The sequence below is a fragment of the Moschus berezovskii genome, chromosome 8 (genome assembly GCF_049115385.1).
Source record: "Moschus berezovskii isolate FMDL1 chromosome 8, NW_MosBer_1.0, whole genome shotgun sequence".
Lineage (NCBI taxonomy): Eukaryota > Metazoa > Chordata > Mammalia > Artiodactyla > Moschidae > Moschus > Moschus berezovskii.
Genome location: NC_142467.1, coordinates 50170918 through 50195042, shown reverse-complemented (window position 1 = coordinate 50195042; position 24125 = coordinate 50170918). Strand labels below are relative to the sequence as shown.

The 24125-nt window shown below is 44.5% G+C and overlaps 1 protein-coding gene across 2 annotated transcripts in view; it reads left to right on the top strand.

The window, feature by feature from the left end:
- The window catches only part of HMGXB3 (HMG-box containing 3), a 63638-nt gene that overhangs the window by 37462 nt on the left and 2051 nt on the right, over positions 1–24125 (top strand). For both annotated transcript variants that reach the window (XM_055431490.2, XM_055431493.2), the window contains 6 exons: positions 14580–14711; positions 15647–15831; positions 19743–19962; positions 21193–21326; positions 22054–22170; positions 23747–23956. In XM_055431490.2, the coding sequence (XP_055287465.2) occupies positions 14580–14711; positions 15647–15831; positions 19743–19962; positions 21193–21326; positions 22054–22170; positions 23747–23956 (998 nt within the window). The remainder of the gene's footprint in view (positions 1–14579; positions 14712–15646; positions 15832–19742; positions 19963–21192; positions 21327–22053; positions 22171–23746; positions 23957–24125) is intronic.

Here is a 24125-nt window from a genome sequence, read left to right as displayed (position 1 = left end):
TTGCATGCTTATGAGAAAGATTGAAGGCAGGAGGAGAAGGGGACAACAGAGGATAAAATGGTTGGATGGCATCACCGACTCGATAGATGTGAGTTTGAGCAAGCTCCAGGAGTTGGTGATGGACAGGGAACCCTGGCATGCTGCAGTCCATAGGGTTGCAAATAGTCGTACACGAATGAGCAATTGAACTGAACTGGTTTGGTGGTGCTGACTTCTCTTAACTTTTGCTTTGTCTGGAAAGCTTTTGATTTCTCCATCAAATCTGAAGTAGAGTCTTGCTGGGTAGAGTATTCTTGGTTGTTCAGTTCAGTTGCTCAGTTGTGTCCGACTCTTTGTGACCCCATGAATTGCAGCATGCCAGGCCTCCTTGTCCATCACCAACTCCCAGAGTTTGCCCAGACTCATGTGCATCGAGTCGATGATGCCATCCAGCCGTCTCATCCCCTGTCGTCCCCTTCTCCTCCTGCCCCCAATCCCTCCCAGCATTAGAGTCTTTTCCAATGAGTCAACTCTTCGCATGAGGTGGCCAAAGTATTGGAGTTTCAGCCTCAGCATCAGTCCTTCCAGTGAACACCAGGACTGGTCTCCTTTAGGATGGACTGGTTGGATCCCCTTGCGGTCCAAGGGACTCTCAAGAGTCTTCTCCAACACCAGAGTTCAAAAGCATCAATTCTTTGGCAATCAACTTTCTTCACAGTCCAACTCTCACATCCATACATGACCACTGGAAAAAGCATAGCCTTGACTAGATGGACCTTTGTTGGCAAAATAGTATCTCTGCTTTTTAATATGCTACCTAGGTTGGTCATAACTTTCCTTCCAAGGAGTAAACGTCTTTTAATTTCATGGCTGCAGTCACCATCTCCAGTGATTTTGGAGCCCAAAAATAAAGTCTGACACTGTTTCCACTGTTTCCCCATCTATTTCCCATGAAGTGATGGGACCAGATGCCGTGATCTTAGTTTTCTGAATGTTGAGCTTTAAGCCAACTTTTTCACTCTTCTCTTTCACTTTCATCAAGAGGCTTTTTAGTTCCTCTTCACTTTCTGCCATAAGGGTGGTGTCATCTGCGTATCTGAGGTGATTGATATTTCTCCTGGCAATCTTGATTCCAGCTTGTGCTTCTTCCAGCCCAGTGAATTCTTGGTTGTAGGTTCTTCCTTTTCATCACTTTAAATATATCATGCCATTCCCTTCTGACTTACAGAGTTTCTGTTGAGAAATCAGCTGATAGCCTGATGGGAGTTCCTTTGTATGTTGTCATTTTTTCCTTATTGCTTTTAATATTTTATGTTTATCTTTAATTTTTGTCAGTTTGATTAGTATGTGTTTTGATGTGTTCCTTCTTGGGTTTATCATGCCCTGGACTTGATTGATTGACTATTTCTTTTCCCATGTTTGGGAAGTTTTCAGCTGTTAATTCTTCAAATATTTTCTCAGATCCTTTCTGTCTCTCTCCTTCTGGGACCCCTATAATGCAAATGTTTATTGCATTTAATGTTGTCCCAGAGGTCTCTTAGGCTGTCTTCATTGCTTTTCACTCTTTTTTTTCTATATTCTGTTCTGTGGCAGTGATTTCCACCATTCTGTCCTCCAGGTCATTTATCTATTCTGCCTCAGTTATTCTGCTATTGATTCCTTCTAGTGTATGTATTCATCTCTGTTTGTTCTTTAGTTCTTTGGTAAACATTTCTTGCATCTTCTCCATTGTTTTCCCAAGATCCTGGATCATCTTCACTATCATTATTCTGAATTCTTTTTCTGGAAGGTTGCCTATCTCCACTTCATTTAGTTCTTTTTCTGGAGTTTTATCTTGTCCCTTCATCTGGGACATGTACTTAGTCGCTCAGTCCTGTCCAACTCTTTGTGACCAGGCTTCTCTGTCCATGGGGATTCTCCAGGCAAGAATGCTGGAGTGGGTTGCCATGCCCTTCTCCAGGGGATGTTCCCAACCCAGGGATTGAACTCAGGTCTCCTGCATTACAGGCAGATTCTTTAACCATCTGAGCCACCAGGGAAGCCTCACTAAGTCATGTCCGACTCTTGTGACCTCATGGACTATAGCCTGTCGGGATTCTCCAGGCAAGAACACTGGAGTGGGTTGCCATTTCCTTATCTAGGGGATCTTCCCAACCCAGAAATTGAACCAGGGTCTCTTGCATTACTGGCAGATTCTTTACAGATTGAGCTACAAGGGAAGCTCATCTAGGACATAACTTTCTGCTTTTTATCATGATTAACTTTCTGTAATATGGTTTTTGTTTTAGCTGCTGTGGGACTGTGCTTCTTTTTACTCTTCCATCTGCCTTCTGGTGGTTGAGGCTAAGAGGCTTGTATAAACTTCCTCAGGGGAGGAACTGGCAATGGGAAAAACTGGGTCTTGCTCTGGTGGACAGGGCCTTGCGGTAAAGGTTTAATCCAATTATCTGCTGATGGGTGGGGTTGCACTCCCTTTCTGGTTGTTGTTTGACCCAGCCCTGGGGTCTACAGGCTTTAAGAAAGTGAAGTCACTCAGTCGTTGCTCTTTGCAACCCCGTGGACTATATCCCACCAGGCTCCCCTGTCCATGGGATTCTCCAGGCAAGAGTCCTGGAGTGGGTTGCCATTTCCTTCTCCAGGGGATCTTCCTGACCTAGGGTTCAAACCCGGGTGTCCCACACTGCAGGCAGACGTTTTAACCTCTGAGCCACCAGGCTTTATGGTGAACTTCAAGAGGGTTTACGCCAAGGGGGAACTTCCTGGTCTGATGTTGCCAGTGCCCCTGTCCCCGTGGTGAGCCCCTGCCAACCCATGCCTCCACAGGAGACCCTCCAGCTCTAGCGAGTAGTTTTGGGTCAGTCTTCTGTTGGGTCACTCCTCCTTTCCTCTGGGTCTTGGTGTGGGAAAGGTTTTGTTTGTGCCCTCCAAGACTGGAGTCTCTGTTTCCCCCAGTCCTGTGGAAGGCTTGTAATCAAATCCCGCTGGCCTTAAAGGCCAGATTGCCAGGGGGTTCCCAGGCCCTTTTCAACCCCCCCGACTGGGAATCCTGACGTGGAATTCAGAACCTTTACGACAGTGGGAGAACTTCATTTGGTATTAATGTGCTCCAGTTTGTGGGTCACCCACCCAGCAGGTACGGGATTTCATTTGATTGTGTTTGTACCCCTCCTACCGTCTCACTGCAGCAGCTAATTGTCTTTGGATGTGGGGTATCTTATTTGGGTGGGTTCCAGCTTCCTCCTGTCAATGGTTGTTTAACAGCTAGTTGCAATTTTGGTGTTCTTGCAGGAGATGAGCACATACCCTTCTACTCTGCCATCTTGAACCAGAAGTCCCTCCTCATCATTATAATTGTTTCAGCTTCGTCAATTTGATACATAGAAACTGTTATAAAACTTCTTTTCTTTAAACTTATTTTTTATTAAAACATAGTTGATGTATAATGTTAATTTCTGCTCTACAGTAAAGTGACATAGTTATACACACTCATATATATATATCCTTCTTTTTATATTCTTTTGCGTTATGGTTTATCCCAGAATGTTGAATATAGTTTTCTGTACTTTATAGTAGGACCTTGTTACTTATCCAGTCTATATGTAACAGTTTGCATCTACTAACCCCAGATTCCATCCCCAACCCCCTCCTCCACAAGTCTATTCTCTGTGTCTGAGGCTGTTTCTGTTTCATATGTAGGGTTTGTTTGTGCTGTTTTAGATTACATTAGATTGTATGAGTGATATCATATGGTATTTGTCTTTCTCTCTCTGACTTGCTTCACTTAGTGTGATGATCTCTTGTCGCATCCTTATTGCTGCAAATGGCATTATTTTGTTCTTTGTCATGGCTGAGTCGTAGTCTGTGTATGTGTGAGTGAGTGTGTGTATATCCATCCTTCTTCTCTGTCCATCCTTCTGCCAGACGTTTCCGTTGTTTTCATGTCTTGGCTGTTGTGAATACTGCTGCTGCAGGGGTGCGTGTGTTCTTTTGCACCGTGTTTTCCTCTGGATCCATGCTCAGGAGTGGGATTGCTGGATTGTATGGCAGTTCCATCTTTAGTTTTCCATAGTGGCTGCACCAGTTTATGTTCCACCAGTGGAGGGGGTGGTTCCCTTTTCTCCACACTGTCTCCAGCTTTTACTGAATGTGACCCTTTTCTTTCTTTCTTTTTTTTTTTTATCTTTCATTCTGTGTCTGTAGACTTTTCAATGATGGCCATTCTGACTGATGTGAGGTGGTCCCTCCTTGTAGTTTTGATTTGCATTTCTCTAATAATGATGTTGGGCATCTTTTCACGTACCTATTGGCCATCTGCATGTCACCTTTGGTAAATGTCTATTTAGCTCTTCTGCTTGTTTTTCTGTTGGGTGGTTTAGTTTGTTGTTGTCGTTGTTGAGCTACGTGAGCTGTGTGTATGTCTTTGAGAGGAAGCCCTTGTTGGTCTCACTGTTCACAGATATTTTCTCCCATTTCATAGGTTGTCTTTTCCTTTTGTTTGTGGTTTCCTTTATTGTGCAAAAGCTTGTAAATTTGACTAAATCCCATTTGTTTACTTTCATTTTTATTTTTATTGCCCTGGCAACTGACCTAAGAAAACTCTGGTACAATTTCTGTTAGACAATGTTTTGTCTGTGATCTCTTCTAGGAGTTTTATAATGTCTTATATTTAACTCTGTAAGCCATTTTGAGTTTATTTTTGTGCATGATATGAGGGTGTGTTCTAACTTCATTGATTTATAAGCAGCTGTCCAACTTTCCCAACACTACTTGGCTGAAGAGATTGTCTTTTTCCCATTTTATATTCTTGCCTCCTTTGACCATAGGTGTGTGGGTTTATTTCTGAGCTCTCTATTCTGTTCCATTGATCTGTATGTCTGTTTTTGTACCAATACCACAGTTTTGATTACTGTAGCTTTGGGGTATTGTCTGAAGTCTGGAAGGGTTGTGCCTCCTGCTTTGTTGTTTTCCCTCAGGGTCTTTCATTGTCCCATATAAATCTTAGGATTATTTGTTCTAGTAAAAAATATCCTGGGTAATTTGATAGGGATCACATTAAATATGTAGATTGCTTTAGATAGTTGCCATTTTTTTTTAATTGGAGGCAGATTACTTTACATTAATACATTGGTTGGTTTTGCCATACATTGACACGAATCCGCCCCTGGTGTACATGTGTTCCCCTTCTTGAACCCCCCTCCCAGTTGCCATTTTAATAATATTGATTCTTCCAACCCAAGAGCATGGGATATCATTCCGTTTCTTTGAATCATCTTCAGTTTCCTTTATTAATATTTTATAATTCTCAGTGTAGAAGTCTTTCACCTCCTTAGGTGAATGTATTCTTAAGTATTTTATTTATTTATTTTTGGGGGAGTGCAGTTTTTAAAGGTATTATTTTTTTACATTACCTTTCTGCTACTTCACTGTTAGTGTAAAGAACTGCAACCAATTTCTGTGGGTTAATCTTGTATCCTGCTGCCTTGCTTAATTCATATATCAATTCTAGCTGTTTTTGTGTGGAGTCTTCAGGGTTTTCTATGTATAGCATCATGTCATCTGCATATAGTGATGACAGTTTTACCTCTTCCCTTCCAATTTGGATACCTTTTATTTCTTGTCTGATTGCTGTGGCTAGGACTTCCAATACTATGTTGAATAGAAGTGATGAGAGTGGGCTTCCTTGTCTTGTTCCACATTTTTGTGAAAGGCTTCCAGCTTTTCATTGTTGGATATTATATTGTTTGCAGGTTTATCATAAATAGCTTTTATTATGTTGAGATTTGTTCCCTTTATATGCACTTTGTTGAGTCTTTTTTTAAAAATCATGAAGAATTTTGTCAAGTGTGTTTTCTGCATCTGTTGAGATGATTACGTGTTTTTTCTCTTTTGTTGATGTGGTGTAGCATATTAATTGATTTGTGTATATTGAACCATCCTTATGAATTTGGAATGATTTATGTATTGCTGGATTTGGTTTGTTAGTGTTTTTGTTGAGAATTCTTGCATCTATATTCATCATGGATATTGACAGACAGTTTTCCTTTTTTGGCGTTACCTTTGTTTGGTTTTGATATCAGGGTGGTGGTGGCTTCATATAATATCTTTGGGAGTGTTCCCTCTGCTTCAGTATTGTGGAAGAGTTTGAGAAGGGTCAGTAAATGTTCTTTTTTGTTTGTTTGTTTTTGTTTGCCTGTGGAGCCATCTGATCCTGGACTTTAGTTTGTAGATAGTTTTTTGTTTTTGTTTTTTTCCCTTCACATTCTATTTCAGTTCTAGTAATCAGTCTGTTCAAACTATGGATTTCTTCTTGATTCAGTTTTGGTGAGCTGTATGTTTCTAGAAATTTGTCCATTTCTTCTAGTTTGTCAAATTTGTTGGTATATAATTGTTTGTAGGATTCTGTTTTGGTTTTTGTATTTCAGCAGTTTCGGTTGCTATTTCTTCTTCATTTCTTATTTTGTTTATCTGGGTATTTTCTCTTTTGGTGAGCCTGGCCAGAAGTTTGGCAATTTTGTTTACCCTTTTAAAGAACTAGCACTTGGTTTTATTGATTTCATTCTATTATTTAATCTCTGTTATTTCTTCTCTCATCTTTTATTACTTCCTTCCTTCTGCTGAGTTTAGGCTTTGCTTGTTCTTCTTTTTCTAAGTATTTTAGATGGCTATTTAGGTTGCTTATTTGAGATTTTTCTTGTTTTTTGAGGAAGGGCTGTATAGCTGTGAGCTTTCCTAGCTCTAAGAACATTTTTTGCTCCATCCTATAGATTTTGTATGATTGTATTTTCATTTTTGCTTGTCTCAAGGTATTTTTAATTTCCTTTTTGATTTACTTATTGATCCATTGTTTTTAGTAAAATTCTCCATGTAATTTTTTTTCTCATTTGTTTTCCTGTGGTTGCTTTCTAGTTTCATTCTGTTGTAGATTAGACAAGATTGTTTGAAGTAATTTTTATACTCTTTATTTGTTGAGGTTTGTTTTGTGCCCTAGTATGTGGTCAGTCCTAGACAATGTTCCATGTACACTTGAAAATAATGTGTATTCTTGGTTTGTTTTTTTTTTTAATGTAATATCCTGAAATAATTGAGTCGGATAATTGTTGTGTCATTTTGGATTTCTGTTGTCTTACTGATTTTCTGTCTAGAAGATCTGTCCGTTGACGTGAATGAGGTGTTAAAAGTTTCCTGCTATTATTGTATTCCTGTAAGTTTCTCCTTTTATGTCTGTTAATGTTTGCTTTATATAGTTAGATGCTGCTTTAGAGGGTTCATATATGTTAATGGATGTAATATCCTCTTCTTGAATGACCCTTTCTGTCATTATATAAGGTCTAGCTTTCTTTATGGCCTTTGTTTTAAAATCCTGTTTTATCTGGTAGGAGTATGTGACCCCCTGCTTTCTTGTCATTTCTGTTTGCATGAAATATCTTTTCCCATCCCTTCACATTAAATCTGTGTATGTGCTTTGCCCTAAAGTGGGTCTTATAGGCAATATGTTGTAGGCTCTTGTTTTTTAATCCAGTTTACCACCTTGTGTTTTGATTGAAGCATTTAGTTCATTGACACTTAAGGTGATTATTGTTAAAATATGTATTTATTGCCATTTTAAACTCTTTTCCTATTGGCACTATGTTTCTTCTTTGTTCCTTTTTATCATATTTTTTGTGGCTTGATGATTTCCTTTTATCTTATGCTTGTGTTCTCTGTTTTTTGTGAATCTTTTCTATGCTTTTGATCTATGGTTACCCTGTTTTTCAAGTATGTTAACCCCTTCCTATATCTACTTGCTTTAGACTGATAGTCATATTGGTTCAAACACATTCTTTTAAAAAAAGAGAGTATCTAAATGTTTTTACATCCTGTCCCCCACATTTTATTTTACATCTTCTTGTTTATCCTTTTGCTGTTCCTTGTGTTTATCTTCACTTTCACAAATAGATTTTTTTGTGGTTTACTTTCCCATTGTGGCTTCCTTTTTTCTGTACCTTCTTGTTTTTCTATTTAGAGAAGATCTTTCAATATTTCTTTTATGGTAGGTTTAGTATTGGTATATTCTTTTGGTATTTGCTTGTCTGAGAAATTCTTTTATTCTCCTATTCTAAGAAATAATGGGTATAATATTCTAGGTTGCTTTGAATGTATTTTGCCACTCCCTTCTGACTTTCAGAGTCAAGAAGTCTGCCAGTAGCCTTATGGGGAGGATTCCATTGGGATTAACTTGGTTGCTTTCTTGCTGCCTTTAGAATTCTCTAACCTTTGCCTTTTTTTTTTTTTTTTTGGTCACTTTTTCAATTTAAAGCTAATTGCTTTATAGAATTTTGTTGTTTTCTCTCAAACATCAACAAGAATCAGCCATAGGTACACCCATGTCCATTCCCTCCCTGCCATTTTTATTGTCTTGGCATAGGTGTGTTTGGGTTCATCTTGTTTGGGACCTTCTACTACTTGTATCTGGTTATCTGTTTCTTTCTTTAGGTTTAGAAAGTTTTTAACCATAATTTATTCAAATACATTTTCGATCTTTTTCCTTCTGAATCCCTATTATGCATAGATTAGCATGCTTTAGATTATCCCATAGATCTCTTATATTGCTTTTGTATTTTTTTATTTCACCTTCTGTCTCCTGTTCTGATTGGATGATTTCCATTATTCTGTCTTCCAGATCACTTACTCATTCTTCTGCATTATTCATTCTGCTGTTCATTGCCTTTAGCTCATCTTTTGTCTCAGCAAATGAATTTTCTAATTTTTCTTGGCTACTCCTTATAGTTTCTAGTTCCTTTTTACAGTAATCTGTGCTTCTGTCGATGGCCTTCTGTTCATTCCTTCAGAGTTTTTATTGCTTCTTTTTTGAACTCAGTTTCAGATTGAAAGTATCTTTTATTGTTTGTTCCTTCAAGGGAATTAATTCTGATGGTCTTTTAACTGGGAATGGTTCCTGTGCTCGTTCATTTTACTTATATTTCTCTTACTGTATGAGTTGAGGAGAAACAATTATCTACCATAGTCTTGGAACACTGTATGTGGGAGCATCCTTGTATAAGCTTGTGTGGTTTAGTATTTCTGTTGCTTTTAGTTTGGGTGCTTGTTACCTCTTTCCTTAGCCCGTGCTTGCCATCATCCTTATGATAGGGAGTATGAAGGTATAGTGGCCTGCGTGTGCTCCTGGGACCACATGCCCCCAGTGGGGGCGGTGATTGGTGCCTGCTCATGCATGTCTTAGCAGTAGGCGTAGCCTGCACATACCTCTGGAGCTTGTGATGGCAGCGGCAGCTCATGCTGGCCCCTGGAGCTTGTATAGGTAGTGTCCGGCTGTCTGAGAGCATGTGTGGGGAAAGAAGCGCCCCTGTGGTGCTCCTGCCCCTCTCCTTGTGTAACGCCCCCCCAACAGTGGCCTCCTGCCTCACTGGGAGGCCCAGGCTTCTTTCCCATGCACAGTTACCATACTCCAGCCCCTTCAGACTGTCTCCATGCAGCCCACCCCAGTCTTCTTCCCAGATGTGATCGCTGAAGTTCAAGCTTCAGCACCCACCCACTGCCTGCACAGGTGGATTAGCATTTCAGGCAGGGGAGTGCAGGGAGGCCATACTGACCACCTGTGCAAAGTCAGTCTCTGATTGGCCTTCCTCACACTGACTGCTGTGCTTTCCCCCTGAGGCGTCTAAGCTCCTCCTGGTTCCAGGCTGGTTTCCCCACCAGTGCTGGGACTTCACAAGGTACAGGAACCTTTCCTTTCTCACATCTCCCTCCCTGGGGCACAGGTCACATCCTGATTTCCCTCCTTTCCCCAACCGCCCCCTGCCCCGCCCTTTTGTTCTCCCTGGTTATATGGACATTTTCTTGCCCTTTTGGAAGTCTCAGATCTTCTGCAGTGTTTAAATGTTCTGTGTAAATTGTTCCATTTGTAGATGTATTTTTGATTATTTGTAGGAGGAGGTGAGTTCCATGCCCTACTGTTCCACTATCTTGGTCACTCTCCTCCTGCTGTATTTATATGTTTTCTGTGTTTTTCAATCTCTGTCATGAATTTATTTTGTAAACATTTTCATTCTTTGGTGTTGATGGGGTTTTTCACAAGTTTATTGTCTTTTAAATTTGATTTTTTGGACATGAGAGTTGGGTTTTTGTGTGTGGTTTTTTTTTTTTACCCCCCTTGTTTAAGTTTTTATGTGATCAGAACTTGGACCCTCTCATTTGTGGTCTCAGCCTTTGGTATCATGTTTAAAAAGGTCTTTCCCACTCTATACCATTCGTTATTGGGAATCATATGCCAAAATTTGCTTTTGTTCATTTTGTGGACATGTAAAACCACCCTCTTTTATTCATCTTAAATTAGCTGCATTTAAATCAATCCTGGATGTTCATTGGAGGGACTGATGCTAAAGCTGAAACTGCAATACTTTGGCCACCTCATGCGACGAGTTGACTCACTGGAAAAGACTCTGATGCTGGGAAAGGTTGGGGGCGGGAGGAGAAGGGGACGACGGAGAATGAGATGGCTGGATGGCATCACCGACTCTGTGGACATGAGTTTGAGTGAACTCCGGGAGTTGCTGATGGACAGGGAGGCCTGGTGTGCTGTGATTCATGGGGTCGCGGAGAGTCGGACACGACTGAGCGACTGAACTGAACTGAACTGAACTGAACTTCACTGAACTGAACTGCACTGAACTGAAATTCTTCTGGGTCTTTGATCCCAGGATTTGACATGGGGTGATGTTATTAGCCTTTTTTATATTCCCTATACATCCCTGGGCTAAAGGATGCTCCTGGCCTTTCCTCATGGTATAACTGTGAGAGGTGGAGGAATGGTAATCCTTTTGGTGATAAGGACTGAAGTGGGTGGTAAGGCGACATTTCATTTTTTATTAAAAAGGAAAAAACCCTATGAAATATATTTTATTAGTTGTTCTTTTCATATAACAGTGTATTGTGGAAAACGTCATGTCACAGCATTTAAACTTACTTTATTCTTAATATTCTTGTTTGTTTTAATTTTTATTTTATATTGGAATATAGTTTGCCAATGCAGGAGGCTCAGGTTCCATACTTGGGTCTGGAAGATTGTCTGGAGAAGGAAATGGCAACCCACTCCTATATTCTTGCCTGGGAAAGCCCATGGGCAGAGGAGCCTGGCAGGCTCCAGACTATGGGTTGGGAGAGTCGGGCATGGCTCAGCAACTAAGCAACAACAGATAGCTGATTAAAAACGTGTTAGTCCCGGGTGTGCAGCCGAGTGGCTCAGTTATGCATATGCACGTATCAGTCCTTTGTCCATTTAGGTTATCGTGAGTATTGAGCTGAGTTCCCTGGGCTGTCAGTAGGTACATATTGGTTATCTATTTTATTTTTTCAAAAATGTTTATTTCTTGGCTGCGTTGAGTCTTGTGGCCTGTGGCATCGTCGTTGTGTTAGGTGGGATCTTTCGCTATAGCGTATGGACTCTAGTTGTGGCATGTGGGCAGTCTGTAGTTGTGGCACTTGGGCTTAGTTGTTGCATGGCTTGTTGGATCTTAGTTCCCCAACCAGGGATTCAACTCATGGCCCCAGCATTGCAAGGCAGATTCTTAACCACTGGGCCACCAGGGAAGTCCCTGGGTATGTATTTTAAATATAGTAGTGGAGAAGGCAATGACAAGCCACTCCAGTACTCTTGCCTAGAAAATCCCATGGATGGAGGAGCCTGGTCGGCTGCAGTCCATGGGGTCGCTAGGGGTCGGACACGACTGAGCGACTTTCCTTTCACTTTTCACTTTCACACATTGGAGAAGGAAATGGCAGCCCACTCCAGTGTTCTTGCCTGGAGAATCCCAGGGACGGCGGAGCCTGGTGGGCTTCCGTCTATGGGGTCACACAGAGTCGGACACGACTGAAGTGACTTAGCAGCAGCAGCAGCAGTGTGTTTATATCAATCCCAAACTCCCTATTTATCCCTCCCCTCCCTCCTTTCCTCTTTGGTAATAACCGTAAGTTTGTTTTCTAAGTCTCTTGAGTCTGTTTCTGTTTTGTATTAATAAGTAAGTTCATTTTTAACATTTTTTAATTTCACATATAAGTAATATCTTGATATTTACCTTTTTTTGTCTGGCTTACTTCACATACATGATAATCTTCAGGTCCATCCATGTTGCTGCAAATGGCATATTTGGGGTTTTTTGGAGGGGGGGGCTGCACTGGGTCTTCGTTACTGCATGTGGGCTTTCTCTAGTTGCAGTGAGTGGTGCCACTTTTTGTTGTGCTCAGGCGTCTCATCATGGTGGCTTCTCTTGTTGTGGGGCATGGGCTCTAGGGCACACAAGCTTCAGTAGTTGTGGCACGAGGGCTTGTTGCCCTGTGGCATGTGGAATCTCCTCAGACCAGAGATTAAACTTGTGTCTCCTGTATTGACAAGCAAATTCTCAACCACTGGACCACCAAGAAAGTCCTAGTTCATTCTTTTTAATGGCTTAGTAGTATTCCATTGTATATGTGTACCACATCTTCTTCCATCTGTTGATGTACATTTAGGTTGCTTCCATGTCTAGGCTGTTGTAAACAGTACTGCTGTGAACGTTGGAGCACACGAGTCCCTGTGAACCATGATTTTCTCCAAGCGTATGCCTAGGTATATTGTTGTTGTTGAACTTATATGCAGAGTATATTATCTGAAATGCTGGGCTGGATGATTCACAAGCTGGGATCAAGATTGGTGGGAAAAATAGCAATAATGTCAGATACGCAAATGACACCACCCTCATGGCAGAAAGTGAAGAGGAACTAAAGAGCCTCTTCGCTACAACAACAGTATGCCTAGGACTGGGACTGCTGGGTCATGTTGTTGTTTAGTTGCTAAGTTGTGTCCGACTCTCTGCGACCCCTGTGAAAGGCAGCACCACAGACTTCTGTGTCCTTCACTATCTCCCTGAGTTTGCTCAAACTCATGTCCATTGAGTCAGTGATGCCATCCATCCATCTCATCGTCTATCACACCCTTCTCCTTCTGCTCTCAATCTTTCCCAGCATCAGGGTCTTTTCTGCTATGTCAGTTCTTTGCATCAGGTGGCCAAAGTATTGGAGCTTCAGCATTACTCCTTCCAGTGAATATCAGGATTGATTTCCTTTAGGATTGACTGGTTTGATCTCCTTCCCGTTCAAGAGACTCTCAAGAGTCTTCTCCAGCACCACAGTTTGAAAGCATCAGTTCTTCAGCACTCAGCTTTCTTTATAGTCCAACTCTCGCATCCATACATGACTACTAGAAAAACCATAGCTTTGACTATATGAACCTTTGTTGGCAAAATGATGTGTCTGCTTTTTAATATGCTGTCTTCTTCTAAGGAGCAAGCATCTTTTAATATTGTGCCTGCCATCACCATCCACAGTGATTTTGGAGCCCACAAAAATGAAATCTGTTGCTCTTTCTACTTTTCTGCATCTATTTGCCATGAAATGATGGAACCAGATGCCATGATCTTCGTTTTTGAATGTTGAGTTTTGAGCCAGCTTTTTCACTCTCCTCTTTCACTTTCATCAAGAGGCTCTTTAGTTTCTCTTTGCTTTCTGTCATAAAAGTGGTGTCATCTGCATATCTGAGGTTATTGATATTTCTCCTGGCAGTCTTGATTTCAGCTTGTGCTTCATCCAGCCCAGCATTTCAGGCTGGGCAGAGTACATACATATGATGCACTCTGCATATAAGTTAAATAAACAGGGTGACAATACACAGCCTTAATTGTGGACCACCAAGCGGCTCTGTCCATGGGATTTTGTCAGGCAAGAATATTGGAGTGGGTAGCCATTCCCTTCTCCAGGGGATCTTCCCGACCCAGGGATCAAACCCGTGTCTCTAGCATTGCAGTCAGATTCTTTACTGTCTGAGCCACCAGGGTAGCCCCCTCTAGGATCTTACAAGGTCACTACTTTTTCCCCTGGTCCTGATGCACACAGGACCTTGTGTGAGCCCTATAAGAATGGTTTCTATTTCCCCCACTCCTATGGAATTCCTGCCATCAATCCCCACTACCTTCAAAGCCAGGTGCTCCTGGGGCTGCTCCTTTCATTGCCAGACCACCAGGCTGGGGAGCCTGACGTGGGGTTCAGTACTTTCATTCCTGTGGGAGAACCTCTGTGATACAATGATTTTCCAGTTTGTGGGTCGACCTCCTGATGGGTGTGGGATTTAATTTTATAGCAGTTGCTCCCCTCTGCCATCTTATTGTGACTTCTGCTTTGTCTTTGGATGTGGATGTCTTTTTTGGTAGGTTTCAACGTTTCTTTATTGATAGTTTTTTGGCAGTTAGTTGGGATTTTGGTGTCTTCATAAGAAGAGGTGAGCCCACATCTTTCTATTCTGCCATCTTCCATACAATTTTTCTGAGCAACCCCTGCATGCTGCAAAGTACATGTGGTGTTCCGGGCACAATGGAATCCAGTTAAACAGTTTCCTTCACAGCTGCTTGTAGGTTACCAACTTGCAGGTGACCTCTAGTGTTGCATTTTATGAATGTACTGTGGTTTATTTTTTTAATGTTTCCCATTGATGGGCACCTAGTTAATCTCCAGTTTTTTGCCATCGTGGATGTTGTTAACAGTGAATTTCTCTTTTGCCACTTTTTAATCTGCAGGTCTCTTTAATGTGGGGAATAAGCTGCTAGTGAGCCTGGACTTGCTTTTTGCAATCCGAAACCAGATCAAGCTGGGAGAGGACCCCAGAGTGTCCATCAGCACTCTTCTGAAGTCAGTGCAGGAGCAGACAGGTAAGGTTGGCTTCCTCCCTTTACGCAAGGTTAGTCCTAGACTCCCTGGGAATTTTCAGTGATGGACTTTTGTTGAAAAAATTATCTGGAGGAGAGTCTGATATTTTGAAAAGGAGACATTGACTTCCTAACACAGTCCTCCTTTTGAGTTTTACAAATGCTGAATTAACTTTGGAAAACACGAGTCTTTCCATGGGTCCAGCAGCCTTTAGCACGAGATTGAACGGACTTTATAGAAACTCATTCTTTGGTCATAGGTAGACTTGGCCTTAGTACGTGCTAATCAAGTTCACTCTGAATACATAGCTTCTGGAGATCTGCCCCCATTTCTGAAGCTCACACTGAGACCTGAGCATGGGCACCATACTATTTATTATTAGAAATTATTTTTCCCCTTGCTTCCCTTATTTCTTTCTGTTTACACTTTTCCATTCATTCCTATAGAATCCAGCCCCCTGTCCCTTCCTTGCTAGGTGAGATGGAGTAGAGCAAAGGTGGTCTGTGTTTGACTCTGGCCTCTGCTACTTAGTGGCAGTGTGGGTTTCAGTGAGTTATTCTTTATATCTCAGTTTTTAAAGTTACACAGTGAAGATAATAACTGCTCTTGGTTCATAAAGATGTGCGTTAAATGAGAGAATGTATTCAAAGCTCTCAGCACAGCGTTTGGGTCCCAGTGGGTGCTGGGTACACCCATCACTGCTCTGATGGCAGTTGCCCTTTGAGTTGCTACCTGAACACCTAAAGGCCCAGGTGCTTGACCCTCCAGTGGTATTAACAGGTGCTTGACCTTCCAGTGGTGTATTAACACCACCTCTTAGGTGTTCTTAGGAGAGAAGCATTCTTACAGAATTCCTATTCTTCCTGGCCATTGCTTATCCCCCGTGGCCTCCAGATCTTTTTCTGTGAACTTCTCAGAGCTCTTGCTTTCCTTCCAGAGAAGACTCTTACCTCGGAGGAGCTGAGCCAGTTGCAGGAGCTGCTGTGCAATGGCTACTGGGCTTTCGAGTGCCTCACTGTCCGAGACTACAATGACATGATCTGTGGCATCTGTGGAGTGGCCCCCAAAGTGGAAGTTGCCCAGAGGAGTGAGAACAATGTGCTGGCACTAAAGAGCGTGGAAGTAAGTGCCTCTTGGTCACCACAGGTCACTTCTAGAAGTCTCGTCACACTTTGGCAGCCATCTTCATTCTTGAGATCCCAGGAGCAGATGGCTGTGGTTCTTTCCTGAGTAAGGCGAGGAGCCTTTTCCTGCCACTGCTCAGGTTTTCATCTAAGAAAGGCTAGATGGAAATGGAGGCATTTGTTACTTATTCAACTAATTTTTTAAACATGAACTAGGTGCACTTTTTAGACATTTTGGAAATGGCAGTTAAACCCGTGGAGTTTCTGTGCTCATGGAGCTCACTTTCTGATTTGAGGAAACAGATAGGAAACAAACATTAATAATTGTGTATATTATATTAATATACTATTTATATACATATTAATTAAAAGTAACATAGTAACAATAAGGCACGGTAGGAGATGAGAGCAGTGTGGCAGGAAGAAGGGGTTCTTGCTTTATAGAGGTGATCAGGGAAGTCCTCTCTGATAGAGGGGCATCAGAATAGAGCTCTGAAGCCCATGTAGATTTCAGCAGGGGGAGCTTTCAGGCAGAGGAAGCAGCAAGAATGGAGTCGGAGGTGGGCTTGCTGGGCATGGTTGTGGAAGGAGGCCGCTGTGGCTGGCTGTTTGTGAGCAGGGGAGAGGGTGGCAGGATATGTGAGCTTTGAGAGGCTTTGGGCGGCCCAGCGGTTGTCAGGACTTTGGCTGAGTGAAATGGAGAGCCAACGAGGGGTTTTGAGAAAGAGTGGCCTGTTCTGAGTATACATTGTATAATTTTGTTTGTTTGTGTTTGGCTGGGCTAGGCCTTTGTTACTGTGCAGGCTTTTTCTCTAGTTGTGGCGGGTCTGCTCTTTAGTTGTGGTGCAGTGACTTCTCTTGTGGGCTTCCCCGGTGGCTCAGTGGTAAAGAAGCTACCTGCAGTGCAGGAGACTCAGGAGATGCGGGTTCAGTTCCTAGGTGGAGAATATCCCTTGGAGAAGGAAATGGCAACCCACTCCAGTGTTCTTGCCCAGACAGTCCCATGGACAGGGGAGCCTGGTGGACTACAGCTCATGGGGTTGCAGAGAGTCGGACATGACTGAGCTACTGAGGACAGGTCACATCTCTTGGTGCAGAGCGCAGGCTCTAGGGCATGTGAGCTCAGTGGTTGCAGCTCCCGGGCTCTAGAGCACAGGCTCAATAGTTGTGGCACACGGGCTTAGCTACTCCGCAGCATGTGGCATCTTCCCAGACCATAGATCAAACTTGTCTCCCCTGCATTGGCAGGCAGGCGGATTGTTTACCACTGAGCCACTAGGGAAGACCTGACTTAGGTTCTTAACTGAAAAATGTCACACAAAGATAACAGCAAATTCAAATGACTTAATATATTAATTTTAACAAATATCCAAGAAATAAGATTCCAGTCATAGAAGAATTGCAAAAGTGGATTTATTTCTGTAAGTCCTAAGGCCGTATAACTGAAAACAAAACCAAACATTTAATATCATATGAAAATTGGGGCTGATGGTACACATGAATATCGATACCAAAGTCCTGAATAAAATAATAGCAAATCTAATAATGAGTAGAGTAATGAGTACAAATCTAACAACATGTAAAATCATGACTTAAGTTTATGCCAGGAAAGGAGGATTATGTCAGCATTAGAAAATATACTAATGTAGTTGAATTCTTAACAGTTTAGAGGGGAAAACTCATATGATTATTTCATTGGATGTCTTAAAAAGGCTTTCATTTTTATTCAGCACCCATTTGTGATAAAACTTGTTGCAAATTGAGACTAATAGAGAAAATTCTTTAACCTGGTGTTGGTGATGTTTTTAAAAATCCCACAGATGAACACTTTCTCTGTCATCAGCTGAGAGGGCTGGTCTGCCTGCACAGGTTTGGGGTGCCCAGTGAGTGTGCTAGTAGTCACAGGAGGTGCAGGCTTTCCATCTCTGAACTCTGCCATGTGAGTCTTTACGCACTAGATGTGTAGCTTACTCCACTAGGCATGGTTCAGGACCTCTGAAGAAAAGCTCTGGTGTGTTTTGGCCTGACCAGCTGAGTGTATTAGTAATTTAATGCATATTCCTCTTTTTCTTCTCAATTAAAAAAAAAAAAGTATGTATACTGATCAAATAGTTCTATTTTTAGGGGGGTGGTGCATAATGAGCTATATGAAAACTGGCATGATACTACTGGAGCCTTCTGAGTGTTCCTTGTGGGTAAAATGAACTGCTTATGTGTTATTATCACCAAAAAGGCTCTTTCCAAACTCATTCAGATCTGCTTGTCTGGTAGAAATGTTAATAGTAATGCAGCTGTGATTTGTTGAGCGTTTTATTACATATGTCAGGTTCTTACTCTGTATTCAGTACTTTACTTTCTGACTGACTTCTCAGCCCTGTGAGATTTTTGTAGATGAAGGGACATCCAGCTGGGAAGGAGTGGTGCTGAGATCTGGCCTTGGTCTGGCTCCTGAACTGTAGAGTCTGAGCTCTTAAGCACAGCCATATTCACAGTAACTCCTGGGACCCAGTCTGTGGAACACATCTGGTTACAGACTGCTTGACTTTTTGCTTTCCAGAATAGAGAGACGCCCACCTTCCTGCAAAGCTCGTGTGTCCTAGTCCTCCTTGGCACCTGCCCTGTCCCGAGCAAAGCTCTTCCCTCATAGAATGGAGTAGCACTGCCTTCACTTTCCATATGCGTGTCTCTTCTTTTGAGGGTTTCTGGGTGTTTCTTTCTAGAGACTAGGACTTAGTTTTCCTCTTCTGTGTGTGGGATGCAAAGTTGGATAGTGCATATGAGGAGACTGGGATGGGGGTGTTCTAAAGTCTGTGAACTAAAACAGGAAGTTGTAAGACAAGACAAATACGCAGTTGTCCATGAGGCGATTGTAGAGTTGGCCCATCCCCTCGGGGACTGTGTAGAGGAGATCCATCTGAACCGTCTACATGTGGAGCAGAGGTTCTCAGATTTCGTGGTCATAAGAATTACATTGGACAGCGGTTTGCAAACTTCCTGGTGTGAGGCTTGCTGGTCCCACCCCCAGGATTTCTGATTCAGTGCATGGGGAGTGGGCTGAGCATTTGCATTTTCAACAAGTTCCCATGTGGTACTCCTGCCGCTGATCCAGGAATCACACCTCGAGAACCACTCACTTAGGGACACTTTTAAAAATGCAGACTTAGGGATTTAGTTCATCCAGGTTGAGATGGAGCCCAGGTATCAGCGTAGCTGAGGAACACAAATGACTCTGATGAGGTACTAGGCTAGGGTCTTACTTTGGGGGTCGCATCAGAGGGCTCACAAGAAGGATAATTGAATAGCACAGAGCTAGATGTCTACAGTGGGTGGTGCGTTGAGCACATAGAGGAGATCGCTGTGTGTCGGGAGGACTTCGTGAGGAGGGAGGAAGCAGCAGGGCCTTGAAAGCGGGCAGAGCGCCGCTAAGGTTTGCTCGTGACTCCTACTAGCCAGGCGTAGGGACTAAGGGGTTGGCACTGGATCTTTGTTCACAGTCTCGGTCCGTCCCTCACTCTGGTGGTCTGGTCTTACCTCGGGCCCCCTCTGGCTTGTATGCTGCTGCTGCTAAGTCACTTCAGTCGTGTCCGACTCTGTGTGGCTTGTATAGTGGTGGTTAATTAGCCAGTGTCTGGCACATGACAGGCTGTGGTAGCTAACCTCTCCTGGCGAGGCAGCGAAGATGACAGGAATAAAGGCAGAAATGCAGAAGGAATTTAGGTCTTGGGGAACACGGTGGTGTGGGAGGGAGCAGTGAGGCAAGGCACCAAGGTGTTAAATTTGGGGGTATCCCAGCAGGACACGGCTCCCCCTCCCCCTGCTCAGCCTGTGTTGAGACGGTCAGTTGTTGTGTGTTGTGTTGCTGATGTTCTGTGACTCATATGTGTTGACTGTTTTTGTTTGACCTTTTAGTTCACCTGGCCTGACTTCCTGGCATCTAGTGAGGTCAACGTGGAAGACTTCTGGGCCACAATGGAAACAGAGGTGATTGAGCAGGTGGCCTTCCCCGCCAGCATCCCCATCACCAGGTTTGATGCCTCTGTCATCGCCCCCTTCTTCCCGCCACTCATGAGAGGAGCTGTGGTCGTCAACACCGAGAAAGACAAGAGCCTGGACATGCAGCCAGTACCCGGTGAGGCCTCCCGCTGGTGCCTGAGGTCAGGGCAAGGTCCCATGGAGTCTGGAACTTTGTTTGTAGCGAGATAGCATGAGTGGTAGAGAGGGGGCCAAGGCCACCCAGAGAACTTTCTGGAAAGATAGTGACAACCTATGACAAAAATCCCCTGGAGAGTCAAATCATGTGCAGAGTTTTGAAGAGCTGTCAGCCACATTGTCTAGGACCGACCCACAGAACTTGTCAGCCTTCTGGCATGCCCTGCACAGAACAGTGGGAACCCTCTGAAAAGTGCTGAGGACAGGGCTGCAACCCAGAGATTCTCATGGACAGATGTGGGCAGGCTTGCTCACAGGCCTTTCAGGTGGATTTGCAGGTGCTCTGTGCTTATATGTTGAGAAGCCCTCAGGTGGCTCCCTTGAGAACGCTGGTTCCCGACACCCTGGGTTTGATTCCTGGCCGTGCCACTTTGTAGCCGTGTGGCCTCTGCCGTGTCTCTCCATTGCACTGGCCTCTGTTGTTTTGTTTGCAGAGGGTCATGAAGCTGCTCCCCACAATCTAAGTTGCTGTGATGGTTGAGTGAGCTGATGGCTGAGTTTCTTGTTTAAGCGCAGCTTGCAGTAGCAGTAGGTTCTGCACTGTTCCTCAGTGCGCTGCTCTTTGAAGTAGCACGCGCCTATGTGTCTGTAGGTAACACAACTTTCATAAAACCGTCCTTTTCCTTAACAAATGCTGTTTTATTTCATTTTTAAAATCCTGGCTGCTGCTGCTAAGTTGCTTCAGTCATGTCCAACTCTGCCATCGCCTGCTAAATTGACTTTATAATTAAGGCCCCCACATAGTTCTGTTGATCAGCAGGTTCAAGAACGTAGCATATCAAGAGCATTTTTAAAATGAGAGCTGCTGTTCCTCTTGCTGCAGCGTGGTAAGCATCTGAGATCATGGTTTTGAAAAACCTTAAAAGGTTAAAAGCCGACCCGTTTTGGGGGCTCTCTGCACCAGTGCTCTGCTGGATATCTGCCCTAGACCTTCAGAGGCGGAAGGCCGGTTCCGAGAGACCTCCGGTGTCTGTAGAACACCCTAAGGCCTGCCATGAGTTCCCCTCTCTCAGCCGCCAGGCGGTGCTTGGGGCAGAGCCTGCTCACCTGTGGACTGGATCCCCTGCCTGTCCATCCTCATGTGTAAGGGACTTCCTAGGGTGTTTGGTGGCTTCGGCAGCACCTCCCATCAGCTCGTCATCTCTTGCAGGCAACGGCAGTGCTTTGGTGCGGCTGCTCCAGGAGGGTGCGTGCAAGCTTGAGGAGATTGGCTCCTACAGCAAGGAGGAGCTGCAGTGCCTGCTGAGGCAGTGTGGCATCCCCTTCAGGGCAGAAGACTCCAAGGTGGGTCTTGGGGCGGTGCTGGGGACAGGGACTTTCTGGTGGGCAGTTTTTCTGGTGGGCAGGGATACAAATCCCTGTGACTGGGTACTTCTTTGGGACAGAGGGTGCTGGTGGGCAGGGGAACCTGGGAGATAGCCAGCAGCCGGGTCAGGCCTTGGATGTGAGGCGTTTGCATCCAGGCAATTCCTCTGTTGAAGGTAGTGGATCCAGACTCGGTTTAAGAATCCAGGCTCTCCTGCTAACTGTGTGTGACCTTGGATAAACTGAGCCTCATTCTCCTCATTTGCAAAGTGACAATAACCGAAATACCAGCGTCATGATGTTTGCAGTGTCTAGTTATCACCTCTCTGGGCTCTTAGGAAATGAGTGCTGTAGCATTCATAGCATATGTATGCATATTTTACCCATAGATTATGTATTTCACACTTGAAAATCCTATGCGCTAAGTCCTCTTTGATGCCTTCCCTGCCCTGTAAAAAGTAGTAGGAGAACCCAGGCCTCAGAGCCTGGCAGCTTGAGCAGCGTGACTGGCTCTGTCTCTGACCTGGTCCTTTCAGGGCCTCTGTTCCCATCTATATGTTGAGGTACAGGACATTGGGCTGGCAAGGCTTCAAGGCCCGCTCTGGCCTTACCAGTTGATTCATTCGCCCTGAGCAAGCATTCGTTGCTGTGGACCAAGCCTGGTCCCTGAGCATTTACCACCATTTAACCTTGTCCTTGTGCTTAGGAGCAGCTCTGCTTCTCCTTGTTGGCCCTCTATGAATCTGTTCAGAATGGAGCCAGAGCTCGACAGCCCCCACCTCATCTCACAGGGGGCAAAGTCTACAAGGTGTGCCCCCACCAGGTAAGAGAGTGACGAGGAACTCGGGGTGGATTTGTTCATGTCAGTTTAGCCACACAGAGGATCTGATCCCTCCAGCTCATCCTGGAGCTGGCACTTAGGTCTCTGGGCCGCTGTGGAATAGCTCCTTCTGGTCATCACTAGTGAGTCCTAAACGCCCTTTTGTGTGCTGGCCTCTGCATCAGTGGGGGAGAGTACGAGGGTGAGCAGCAAAGACAGCACTCCTCCTCAGTGCCCTCATGTTGAGAAATAAAGTCACCACGGCTGTGGCAACAGCTGGGAAAGAATCCGCCTGCAGTGTGGGAGACCTGGGTTCGATCCCTGGGTTGGGAAGATCCTCTGGAGAAGGGAACGGCTACCCACTCCAGTATTCTGGCCTAGAGAATCCCATGGACTGTATAGAGTCCCATGGTTGCAAAGAGTTGGACGTGATTCAGTGACTTTTTCATGGCTCGTGGCAACAGCTCTGCAGGAACTAGACAAGGATCAGGGAGCCTAGTGAGCAGAGGAGGGAGGTGGGAGGGGTCACTGGAGGCCAAATCATGTAGTACTTTGTGGGCCAGAGGAACGGTTTGGATTTTCTTCCGAGAGTGGTGAGGGTCCCTTTGGATGGTTTGAATTGAAATGGTCTGATTTGGGTTCTCAGAAGATCACTCCTTAGGTCTGTAGAAAGTGTTCACAGGGTAGGTGGCTGTCAGGATGGCTCTGGGAAGATTGTACCCTATATGACAGTCATCCCGAACCAAGAAGATGCCAGGGTAGGAAACCTGAAAAAGTAAGTGATGAATGGGGAAGACAGCTTCACAAAGCCTTCAGTTCAGAGTGGGCAGGGGACTGGCAATCAAAAGCGAGTCAGGTCATCAGCCCTTTTAAACTCCTGACACGTCAGAGCCTGCTCTGAGCATCGTGTTATGTGACTGGCATCCATTTCATGAGAAGGACTCAGAGGAGTGTGAGTGCTATAGATCTTGGGGCTGTGAGGGGGCAGCAATACTATCTGGAGGCAGTGAAGGTGGAGGCAGAATTGGACACAGTGGACAGAAAGTGAACACAGAGCTGCCCGGCAGTAGCCTGGCATTTGGGGAATCCTGCTGGTGGAGGTGTAGCCTGCACCAGAGGTTCTCATCTGGACAGCTCCCTCAAGGTCTGGTAGGGGGCTGCTTGCAATACAGGTGTTTAGATTCCACCCCCAGAGGCTGATTCTGTGGATTCGGAGGGAGACCCAGGAACTTTCACTTCTAACCATCTCTGAGCTGCAGGTACCATGCAGCTTGGGAACCATCTGAGTAGATGGGGTTTAGGGGTGCGATGTTGAGGGGGTTTTGGAGCCAGTGTCTTGGGGAGGTGGGGAGTGTGTTTCAGCCTCATTTGAGGCTTGGATGCTCTTCTCCCATGTGGGAGTAAACTGGCGACTTCACTTGGGGACAGAAGCCGGAGGAAGTGGAATGTCATGGGCTCCTATAGGATGGCGGGACTTCAGTCACGGAACCTGATTGTTCACCATCCTAGGAGGAGTCGCATGGACCCATCTCTGCAGATTGCCTTCCTCACCCTGTGCTATACCCTCCATCTCCACCAGGTGGTCTGCGGCTCCAAGTATCTCGTGCGGGGCGAGAGTGCCCTCGACCACGTGGATCTGCTCGTGTCTTCCCGCCACTGGCCTCCTGTGTACGTGGTTGACATGGCCACACCCGTGGCCCTGTGTGCTGACCTCTGCTACCCGGAGCTGGCTAACCAGATGTGGGGGAGGAATCAGGGCTGTTTCTCTAGCCCCACGGAGCCGCCAGTGGTACGTTCCGTGCTGGGATCTCACAAGGCTGGCCATGTCTCACCCCCTAGTTCTTTGGGCAGGTCTTCTGTGAACCATCCAGCGTCTTTTTCTTCTCCACCAGTGTTTTGTCTCAGTACTCTGGAACCAGTATTTATGCCACAAATCTCTGCTGACCTTGTGTGAGGCC